This window comes from Rhinopithecus bieti, unplaced genomic scaffold (assembly GCF_001698545.2).
Source record: "Rhinopithecus bieti isolate Rb0 unplaced genomic scaffold, ASM169854v2 scaffold_14937, whole genome shotgun sequence".
In the NCBI taxonomy this organism is placed as follows: Eukaryota; Metazoa; Chordata; class Mammalia; order Primates; family Cercopithecidae; genus Rhinopithecus; species Rhinopithecus bieti.
In genome coordinates this window covers 152,923-164,626 of record NW_016808492.1, presented here as the reverse complement: position 1 = coordinate 164,626, position 11,704 = coordinate 152,923, and the positions used below count along the sequence as shown (strand labels likewise).

The window sequence follows — 11,704 nt, the reverse complement described above, 5'->3', positions numbered from 1 at the left end:
TGAGCTGAGATCCGGCCACTGCACTCCAGCCTGGGCGACAGAGCGAGACTCCGTCTCAAAAAAAACAAAAAACAAAAAACAAAAAAACAAAAAATTAGCCGGGCGCTGTGGCGGGTGCCTGTAGTCCCAGCTACTCAGGAGGCTGAGGCAGGAGAATGGCGTGAATCCGGGAAGCGGAGCTTGCAGTGAGCCGAGATTGCGCCACTGCACTCCAGCTTGGGCGACAGAGCGAGTCTCCGTCTCAAAAAAAAAAAAAAAAAAAAAAGATGAAGCTATTGATATAGTTAAGTACATTTCAAAATACTGTGCTGAGCAAAAGACATACATATAAATGCTGAATGATTCTATTTTCACAAAGTAAGAGAACACTCACAACTATTTTCCAATGATAGAAATCAGGTCTGATAGAAATCAGATCTCATAGAAATTAGATCCAGCTGATATGTATACAGTTTTCAGCGGTAGGGGAGAAGGTGGGCCTGCATAAAGGAATTATGATGAAACGTTTTGGGCTATAGAAATATTTTACTTCTTGATTGGGGTGGTATTCAAACAGGTATATACTTTTGAGTAATATCAATAAGCTGTAAACTTAAAGTGGGAAATTCATTGTATTTTATGAAAATCATAATTTAATACAATTGAGAAAGTGAATTAAATTAGAAATCAACAATATATCTAGAAATGCTCCAAAATTTAAAAATTAAACAATATACACTAAGGGCAGTGTTCAAAGGTGGTTTCCTGGATGTTTAAAATCATACATACAGTTTAATTTGGAGGTATGAGCTTAACAATATAATAATAATGTGAAAATTGACTAGTAATTTAAAGTTACACAAAAAATTATTTATATGCCTATATGCAGACACAAACACACACATACATATATACAGAATAATTACCAATTGAAGCTGAGCGCATTTGTCTCATGTGAGTTTCTATAACAGAAGGATCCCGAGAACTGTAACTTCCCAATTCAGGATAAAAGCTGGAGCCAATGTCATCTGGAGGGTTGTGTCTCCCTTGTGGATAATTCTTGGCTATTCTAGGGTCCCAGTGCTCCAACACTGGATGATTCCAATGTATATATTTACCATCGAATTGTGGATTTCCATACCAACTGTAATAAAATACATGTAGATAATTATTCAGAGGTGGTAGTTCTTCCAAGTTAAGTTCAGGGGCTTTGGAAGGTTTCATAGTGATTTCAACACTTTTTAAATTCTTGGTATTTGTTTCACTGTTGATTCTGTCACTCTTTCGGAAATCAAAACTTTTCCCCAAATGAATAGTTCGTTGATGAACTTCTGGAAGAAGGTCAAGTCCAAAAGGAGCTCCAAAAGTAGCTGTATTTGGTCTCAGCATTTTTAAACCCATCATCAGAGAGAAAATAAACAGAATAAAAAGTGCCAAAATGATGCAAGTCCTTCTCCGAAACTTTGCCATGATGACATACTTTAAACTCCAAAATCGTAAGTGTTTTGCTGCAATTTATTAAAAAAAGATAATTAGTGTTATCAACATTATTTTCCAATGTATTCAACATGAAAACTAAAATCCATAAATTTCATTACATTGATTAATACTGATTTCATCATATATTGGTGAAATTAAGAAAGTGAAGATATTAATTATATCATCATGTATAAATGTCTACAGTAAGGGTCTATGGCTAGAATGGCAATATTCATTTGGCTATATCACCATGTACATGCCAGTTACATTTAGTCAGACGAACCTTTAGGAAATTGTATTTATGAAATTAAAGTATGTTTTTCATTACTTGAACAGATTATATGTATACTGAATGTAGGAAGGGAACATTCTATGTATATGAACTAAAATTTTATTTTTAAAAATCATTTATTTATTTATTGTAGAGACCAGGTCTATGTTGACCAGGCTGGTCTTGAACTCTTGGGTTCAAGCAATCCTCCTGTCTGAGCCTCCCACATTACTGGGATTACAGGTATGCATCACCACACCCCTCGCCTGAACCAAAATTTTCTAAATCTAAGTGTAACATTTACAAATCATAGTTAATAAAAAGGAAATACTTATGAGTATATAAAATCCCAGTCATTAAACAGATTTTCCAAAACTTTTTTAACTAAGATAACAATTTCATAAAAGGCAAAAATTACAAATTTGGAATAACATTTTGAAGTGAAATAGAATCGGACAAAAATTTTTAAATGACAGTAGAGAAAAAAAGAATAATCACAAGATATTCCCAATTTAAAAAAAAAATTCAGTAGGCTGGGCATGGTGGCTCATGCCTGTAATCCCAGCACTTTGGGAGGCTGAGGCAGGAGAATCACTTGAGTTCAGGAGTTGGAGACCAGCCTGGACAACCACAGGGAGACTTGATCCCCACAAAGTTTTTTTTAAAAATTGGCTGGGCATGGCGGTGTGTGCCTATATTTCCCCAGCTACTCATAAGCCTGAGAGGGGTGGATTGCTTGAGCCCAGGAAGTCAAGGCTGCAGTGAGCCATGACTGTGCCACCACACTCCAGCATGGGTGACAGAGCAAGAAATCGTCTCCAAAAATAAAATTAATTTATGACTCTGCAAATCTTACTGAACAGAGGTTATAAAAAGTAATTTATAACTTCTGAAATGGTATATGTGCTTTTGTTTTAGTAAATGCTATATGTGTTTTTGTTTTAGTAAGTATGTTTATGGACATATATTAATGCAGTGCTTCTTGGCTAATTAAGAAAAGACACTATTGTTGTGTGTGTATATATATGTATGAGTATATGTATATAGGTACATATACATCATACGAATGAAGTATTCAAGTCTTTTTATATACAAATTTCTTATTAGAAAGTTATTTGGCACAATGCTGACACTGATTGCTTTACAAAATATGAGTTCTATGATACATCATGGTGCTGTTATTCTAGAGAATTAAGTTAGAATAGACTAACTCCAATAGAAAAGACAGACAAGTGAAACTTCCTACAAACTGCTGCTTCTATTCTACGTGTATTTAAGAAACACCAAAGTAACCAAGTGTATTTATTTAACAGCTAAAATCTTAAGGTCAATCCTGTTTAATTGTGAATAGTGAATAATATAAAGAACAATATAAAAGAATAGTATAAAAGACATATGTCTAGCTTAGGACATATGTCTAGTTTAAGACATATGTCTAGTTTAAAACATATAAAGCAAACATTCAAAAAGAAATCTGCCAGCTTAAAAGCTCTTTTCTACTTCTTGTGTTTCCTGTGAATCACCAGTCCTGCCCTTCTCCCTGCCTAAGGGCAACTGCTTGACTTTTGTGTTTTCTATTACACCTCTTCTTTCTTTATAGTTTTCCCACCACACAAGCATATCTGCCTAAAGTTAATTGTATTTTGTCAGTTTCAAACTTTAAGCAAATATGGTGTGTGTACATATATACATTATATATGTGTATATATGTATACTGTATATGATACCTATACCATGCATATATATCAAGGCACGCAGCTACATAAACATGCGTATGTGTATGTGTACACATGCATGTATATATACGTGTATTTACATATTATGCATTTTGTTATATGTGGACACGTCATATATTTACATATAATATAAATATGTATGATTATATATGTAATTAAATGTATTTAAATTCATAAAACTCTTGGGAAACAATATTAATTACTACATCTTTTCTGACACTTTACCTGGTATCCTAACTCTTCCACATCCCTGCATTCCATCACATCAGTTCCCTCCCTCTCTAATAAAAAGCTATGTAAATGAACTTTCAGTAAAGGAATAGGTAGACAAGTCTGGAGATTTTGTTTTAATAACTATATACATACTGGTAAAACGTTCCTCCAGAAGGTATCTAATTAATTACAAATGGGGACATAATAACAGTGGAAAACCTACCAAAACACCAATTTAAACTAGTGATCAAAATTGACATTATCATTTAATTTTGAATAAATAAGTATGACCATTAGTCTCCAGAGAAGCTGTACTGAGAAAAACACAGAATCACTGCTGTGACATTCCTGTTAAAAATTAATCCAGATCCTGCCTCAGCCTCCCGAGTAGCTAGAACTACAGGCATCAGCCACCATGCCCAGCTAATTTTTTTGTATGTTTTTTAGTAGAGACGGGGTTTCACAGTGTTAGCCAGGATGGTCTCAATCTCCTGACCTCATGATCCGCCCGCCTCCGCCTCCCAAAGAACTGGGATTACAGGCATGAGTCACTGGGCCGGGCCAGGCAGAGTTGGCAGTGAGCAGAGATCGCGCCACTGCATTCCAGCCTGGGCAACAGAGCGAGACTTCATCTCAAAAAAAAAAAAAAAAAAAAAAAAAAATTAAGCCAGATCTAATCACAAGGAAACATCAGACAATATATTAAAGAGAGGATACACACATACACATACACATAAATACACATATATTCATACATATATGCACACCACATACATACACTATATATAATGTATGCTTACATACAATGCAACATATAGTAAGTAAGGGCGTGTGTGCGTGTGTGTGTGTGAGAGTGTGTATAATGTTAAGCAAATGTGGTAAAATATTACCATTTGGTGAATGTGCAGGAAAAGTATACAGAAATAGTTTGTGCTATTTATCCCAGCAGTAAACTGAAGGATGTGAGCTGTTAACATACCTGCTTATTTCTGGAAAGGGCTAAGTCATAAGGTCTTTTAAACCCTCAACTCCATGACTCTAGGAAGTGAAATTTCTACATGTGAGTTGTGGCAGTCCTGTTGCACTAATAGGTATAAAAGGATGATACAACCATTTTGGCATGCCACTGTAATTTGTTGTCTGAAATTTTCAAATTATTGACATCACAACAAATATTTCCCTTTGATTAAAGAAAGGGAGAATTTTGATGAGACATGAAGCAAAAATAATATTTTGGATGTAATATTATATCAACTATTATGATATAATATTATATCAACTGTATTGAAGATACACACAGAAGGAAATATACTTAAACATGTAAAATACTTATGTCTGGGTGATACAACAGTGATTTTCTTACTATTTTCTAAAAGTAGAACATAACACTTCCTAAGGAAACAGTCTGGATAGGTATTCTATAAGGAAAAAAACAATGGTAATGAATGTTGGAAGAGTTACAGAGACAGGAGAAATAACTAACAGATTTAGAAATTAGTGAGGCATTGATTTTTGAAATGTTGACTTCAGCTGAATGGCGAGATGCATGAAAGATCAAGACATATAATAAATCTGAAGATGTAAATTCAAATCAGTCACGCTTAGTTGTGTGATCCTGGGTAAGTCATTTAGCTTTTTCTTTAAAAAGAAGGTATCTGGCCGGGCGCGGTGCTCAACCTGTAACCCAGCACTTGGAGAGGTGCCGAGGACAGGCGGCATCACAACGGTCAGAGATCGCAGACCATCCGGCTAACCCGGTGAAAACCCCGTCCACTAAAAAAGTATAAAAAACTAGCCGGGCGAGGTGGCGGCGCCGATTTTCCAGTCCCAGCTACTCGGGAGCTGAGGCAGGAGAATGGCGATACCCGGGAGGCGGGAGCTTGCCAGTGAGCTGAGATCCCGCCCACTGCACTCCAGCCTGGGCAACAGAGCGAGACTCCGTCTCAAAAAACAAAAAAAAAAAAAAGAAGGCTATCTGTTTGCCTACTGATAAAATCTGCTCCTGTGCAACATGCAAGATAATGCAAACAGTAATATTTATCAAACAGTAAACACTAATGAATTTAAAAAAAGCAAAAAGTTAGAAATACAGGAAAAAAAGCGCAAATAAAAAAATTTCTTAGGTCATTTCCTAGATCTACACATGAAACAAAGCATAAAAATGGCCATTTATGAAGCCGTTTTTTTTCTCTCTCTCTCCCTCTCTCGACCATAAACGCCCTAATTCTATAAGCTGATCCCTGTCTCTCATTTACATTACTTCATTCATCAATAAAATTGTGTGTTTATCACATCATTATAGAGACACACAAGCTTCAATGTTAAGAGAAACCTACTGCTCTGGCTCACCTCCAAATTCCAATTAAGTCATCCAACCCTAAATAAACACAGATGGGCCACGAGATTTAAAAGTGAGCTCTGTGCCTTCAACATGCCCCTGAGTTCAAATTCCAGCCTATGCCATTTTGTAGTGATCTGACCTACAAAAACGACCTGATCTTTCTGAGTTCCTTTCCGTCACCATAAAATGAGCTCCCATTACTTCCATCATAGATTTTGTTGAGGATGAAATTAGAATATTGTAAAAACTCAGGCCGGGCGCGGTGGCTCAGCCCCTGCAATCCCAGCACTTGGGAGGCCGAGTACGCGCGGATCAACGAGTCAGGAGAGCCAGACCATCCTGGCCTAACACGCCGGAAACCCCGTCTCTAACTAAAAACTACAAAAAAAAACTAGGCCTGGCGACGTGCGCGCGCGCCTGTAGTCCCAGCTACCGGGAGGCGAGACAGGAGCAATGCCGCCGGAACCCGGGGAGGCGGATCTGCAGTGAGCTGAGATCTGCGCCACTGCACTCCAGCCTGGGTGACAGATGGAGACTCCGCTCTCAAAAAAAAAAAAAAAAAAAAAATGTAAAACTCTCAGATCATGTGCGCTTAGTATAAGAACTAAATAAAAAGAGCAATTTTTATGATGCATGATAAAGATGCGGTGTCTGGGAAGCCAATTAATTAAAAAGAACACATTTTATTCTAAGTGCCTCATTCTCGCTATGACCAACTACTGAAATACCATCACTCTTCAAGCTCAACGTTGAAATGCGCCTCTTCTGACACCTCTCCTGCATTCCACAGTGGAAAGACTTACTCCTCAACCCCCAGTATATATTCACTGTTAACAGTATTTACTTTTAAAATCGTCATTTCTGTGTATTATATCATGCCCGTGCATTAATTTAATACTCCCTACTAGATGCTCTTTAAGTTTTCAGCAAAGAGTCTTATCTCAATTCTAGTAGAGTATAACATATCTTCACATTTAGGTTAAGTGTCAGCTTAAAAAAGTAATTGCTGGCTCTTAGTTTTCATTGGTATTTGGCCCAGAATATATGTGTGTGCTATATATGCTGTGTGTATATATGTATATATAGCGCCTGTGTGTATATAAGGACTACGCACCATATACCACACCTGATAAGTTTACAGTGTATACTGAAACATATTATAAAAGAATCATAAAAGAATCCAATAATTTAAAAATCCAATTTGAAATGAAAAAAATCTCTTCAACACGGCAAAACCCACAACGACCCTTGAGATGCCTAAAAATCTATCTGCCACGAAAGGGTGAGGAACTAATTTAGCTTCAATAAAAGAAAAGTTTTATAAGTCCACCATGGAAAAAATTACAAGTTAAGCAAGATAATGTCCAAATCAGGACTACTCAAAAGTATTGCTACTGAAAATTCGTTTTCTCCTCAAAAAGGCTGTTTCACATTACTCATACACAATAGGTCTTTGAACCTATAGCTTCTATTTTTGAGGTTTTGCTTTTAACTTAAAATGTGACTTGAAGGCTTTAGGATGTCTAATAAAAAATTTATTGAACATATCCAGGCTAGCTAAGAGACCCCAAGAGGATTGAGAAGGGCAGGGTGGCAGAAGTACTACTCAAAAGTATTGGCTTACATGCAACTCAGAAAATCCAAAAGGGACTGCCCTTTTAATTTTATGAACTAAATTAAATACACAGGATTTGGTCTTTTAAAAAATATAATATTTTTTCTCTTAATCTAATTTTATTTTGTATGAAGCCACCGGAGATAAATATAACTCAATAGTAGAAGACACATCTGGAACTTTCAAAATCAGTTTCCAAATCAATCCTTGCCCAGGTCAGTTTTATTGTAAACACTTGTACCCTCTGGTTAACAGAAATTCAGTTAGGTTTAGATTCATTCTTCCTTTCTAATCTTCACAACAACCTATGAAGTAGAATTTCTTTTAACTTCATTTTACAGATGATGAAACTGAGCAGTTGGTAACTTTTTCAAAAATCTTTCGGTCAGCAAATGGCCAAGCAACCAATCTAAGGTTAATCACCTAGCAAGGAGCAGATCAAGTCTGGCTCAAGAACTCAAGTTCTTGTCTATGCTATTCTGCCTTCCTTCAAGGTATTAGATAAATCAAATTTAGAGGATACACCACAGTTATTTTTGTGACATAAGATGAAAGCTGCTGCTATATGGTTATGTTTTCAATTAAGGATTATGTACTTAATAAACAATGATTAACTGTTACTTACTCCATAAACTGTAGCCCAAACTTAAAACTAAAGACAGCTTATTCTATTTTCTGATCATACATTCACTATTCATCACACAAATAACAGCAACAGCTCTGGAAATGGTGTTTCCATTGTTGTGATTTTTTGTTTTGGGGGGTGTTTTTTTGCATTGAGCCTGGAAATCCACAAATTCACAGCACTCTTGCTTTTTTCAGGTGTGATACACCTGAAATAGATGTATTGTCATGAAAGTGATTTGCAAACAACGTGACACAGTATCACCAATATCTAGGTTTTACTTTATATATTTTTTCAAACTACTGCCCCAATACTTTAACGTGAAGAGCCTATTTCAGTCCCATTTTTCTTATTTTCAAGTTCATAATCAACATTAACCCCCCCTTGTTGTTTTATAGCACTTCCACATTTTCATGTTTAACACTTATCCGTAGGGTCTTGCAACAACAAAACCAAACAGTTACAACTGCCTGTACTTCAAGTTGCTTCTTTGGAAAAGGAACACCAAAACACTAATCCAGCATTGTTGTATCCCCAGACTCAGCAAAGGGTAAGAGTCTAAGATGACAGTGCCAAACACGTTAACAGGTGAATTGAAAAACCATCTCCAGCGGCCTGGCCATCCGGCGGTCTCCTCCCGATGTCCAGAGGCGCTGAAACAGGCGACAGCAACCTTTCCGCTGCACCCTGAGCCCAGCAGGCCTCGGTCCTTCCACCCTCCTGGTCGGCTCAAGGCTCAGGGGCAGTCTTGGGGAACAAGAGAAGGTGCTGAAAAAAGGCTTTCATCCGTCCCGAAATTTCCAACTTGTCTGGGAGACGAGGAAAAACCGAGGCAACAGGAGGTTCCGTTTCAAAGAGGAGGCGGCGACGAGGCCGGTGGGGTGGGGATAAAGCAGTGTAAAAGGCAGTAGAACTAACGCAGACTAATACAGGCGTAAGAGTGACAGCGTAGGTTAATGGGGGGCCTGGGGGCTACAGACTCGCCGCTCGGCGCCACCAGCTGCCTGCCAGAGGGGCGCCGGGTCAAAGGACGCCAGGAGGAAAGCCGCCACCAGATTGGTTGGCGGGCGAGAGCGCAGGCGTCCGCGGTGGACCTCGTGCCCCTGCCGCCACCGCCGCCGCCTCCACGGGGTCCGAATCCTGCAGCTACTCACCAGCGTCCGGTAATCCGCTTCCTGCGGGGACTCGGCCAGAGGAGAGGTTGAGACCCGAACAGAAAGCAGACTGCAGCCGCGCCGCGCCGCGAGCCCAGGCAGCCCTTCCTCCCCCAAGGCGCGCGCAGAGCGTTCCGGGAGCTTTCAGGGGCGGGACGGGCAGGGGCGGGGTCACGCAGCGGGCGGGGCTGGCGGGGGGGGGGTCCTCCCGGAGCCTCCAGTAGCCGGTCTAAGAGGCCTAGGGCGGGAGCGGCGCGGAAGAGAAGACTGCCTTTCGGGGCTTTCTGTAAGAGGGGAAAGACGTGTAGATGCACTCCCGTCCTATTTCTGCAAGTAGAACTCACTGCCCTTAAAAACGGTCTTCTGAGGCTCAGTTGGGCGGCTGTAACTGTATTACAGAGGACACATTTTTGTTTGTTTTTATGTGAAACATTCACAAGTTGCTTGTAACCCGAGTATACTGGTTTTCAAACTTTCTAAGTTGAGGAACTGTTTTGATTTTTTGAAAAACAGAACTTTACTTGGAAACCCAAGGTAGGCAGATGCAGATGGCGTTTTTAATTTGCGAATGTATTCTATAAAGTCACATCTGTACTGAAATACTAGAAATAATTGATAAGTCAAATGTAAAGAACAAGAACTTTTGAAATAGGATTACAACTGAAGGTTTCCGTCTTACATTCGCTTCAGAAAACAAGAAAATGCTTTTATTTGCTTGCATAGTAACAGGAAATCCTTATTCAAGCTAGAACTTGCTGATGTGAACCGTTTTATAAGAGCTCTCCTTAAAATACTTTTACGCCCATTTTAATTCGGAAATATACATATGAGTATATCTCATATGCATATCTTAAAGAAGAAGAATGAAAAATGCCCAGGTACTCACTACAGAGCTTAAGAAAAAAAATACCAATATTTTTGAAGCCTTCTAGAAAGTCCTCTCTAAAAGCATCTCCTTCCTTCCATTCACCGTTATGATGATTTTTATATTGCTTATTCCGTTGCATTTCTGAAAATAGTTACATATGTACGATTCCCTAAAAATACTTTTTTCCTAGTTTTATATTTTATATGTGAATCATTCTTCATTTTTCCCCTTTTTTCACTACCCATTTAGATTTTGAGAGGCTTTGAGATTCGTCTATATACAAGTCCGTTTCCCATTAACTAGACTGGCACATCGTTGTCCTTCTGCTATTGTTAGACTTTTAAGTTTTTGCTGGCAAGAGCATCTGATTGCTCTTTTAATTTGCATTTGCCCTTTTTTAAAAGCCTGTTCTTAATTTTGTCTCATTTTTTATTAAATTGCTTGCTTTTGAAAATTATTTTGTAGATAATATTTAGTTTTTCTAGTTTAATTCTCTCTTGTAAGTTACATGTGTTTCAAATGTCTTCTCTTAGTTTATGGACTGTCCAGTTCTTATGATGTTTCTTGATTGTCAAAAGCTGTATACTTCAGTATACAGCTTTTTGAATTTACTAATATTTTACATTTTAATTTTGTGCGTTTTGCTTTCTTGCTTACAAGATTCTTCCCAATATAAGATCAGAAACTATTCTTTCTTCTACAAGTTTAAAAGTTTAATTGTAACAATTTTAGACACAGAAAAGGACAAATAATAACATAATGAACACCCATGCACTCAACTCTATGTATTAAAACATTTTGCAAGCCCCTCCTCCTAATGATTCTTCTCTAAAATTGCTTTAACTATACTTGACTCTTTACTCTTTCATTTAAATTTCAGGATGAGCCAGCCAAGATCCATTTTTAAAAACTGGATTTTAATTGGGCATTTTATTCAACTTAAGAATTGAATTTAAATATTATTTTAGTGACATGTCTTATCTATGAACATGGTATATTTATTTTATTCAAGTACTTTATGTGCTACTATGCTTTGTAATTTATTGAATATCTTTCATTATATTGCCTCCTAGTTTTATTACTAAAATTAGAGATCTCTGTCTTTAAACTCTATTTGCTTGCTAATTGTTCAGTCACATTGTATTAAAAGAGCATCAATTTCAATATATTGGTACCATCTCCAGAAGCTTTGCTGAATTTTTTTGATTGCTTGCTTTATTTCCTTGTTACATCTTTGGATGACCTATATAGGTAATCATATCATTTGTAAGTAAGAATAATGGTTTCCTTCTTTCTCTTTTTAAACCACTTATTCAGTTTTTTCTTTTATTTATTAACAGAGCATCCAGTGCAATGTTTAATGGAAGTAGTAATGGCATTCTTGTCCCATTCCTCTCTTTGTTTTTTTTTTTTTTTTTTTTTT

The 11,704-nt window shown here is 37.5% G+C and overlaps 1 protein-coding gene across 2 annotated transcripts in view; it reads right to left on the bottom strand.

Moving 5' to 3' along the window:
• Positions 1-9,556, bottom strand: part of MANEA (mannosidase endo-alpha) — a 31,301-nt gene extending 21,745 nt beyond the window's left edge. The window contains exons 1-2 of one of the 2 annotated variants that reach the window (XM_017886777.1): positions 9,414-9,556; positions 906-1,487 (exon numbers count right to left, since the gene is read on the bottom strand). In XM_017886777.1, the coding sequence (XP_017742266.1) occupies positions 906-1,449 (544 nt within the window). In that variant the 5' untranslated portion in view covers positions 1,450-1,487; positions 9,414-9,556. The remainder of the gene's footprint in view (positions 1-905; positions 1,488-9,413) is intronic. The other variant, XM_017886778.1, reaches the window with a different exon arrangement.
• Between the last annotated feature and the right edge of the window lie 2,148 nt (positions 9,557-11,704).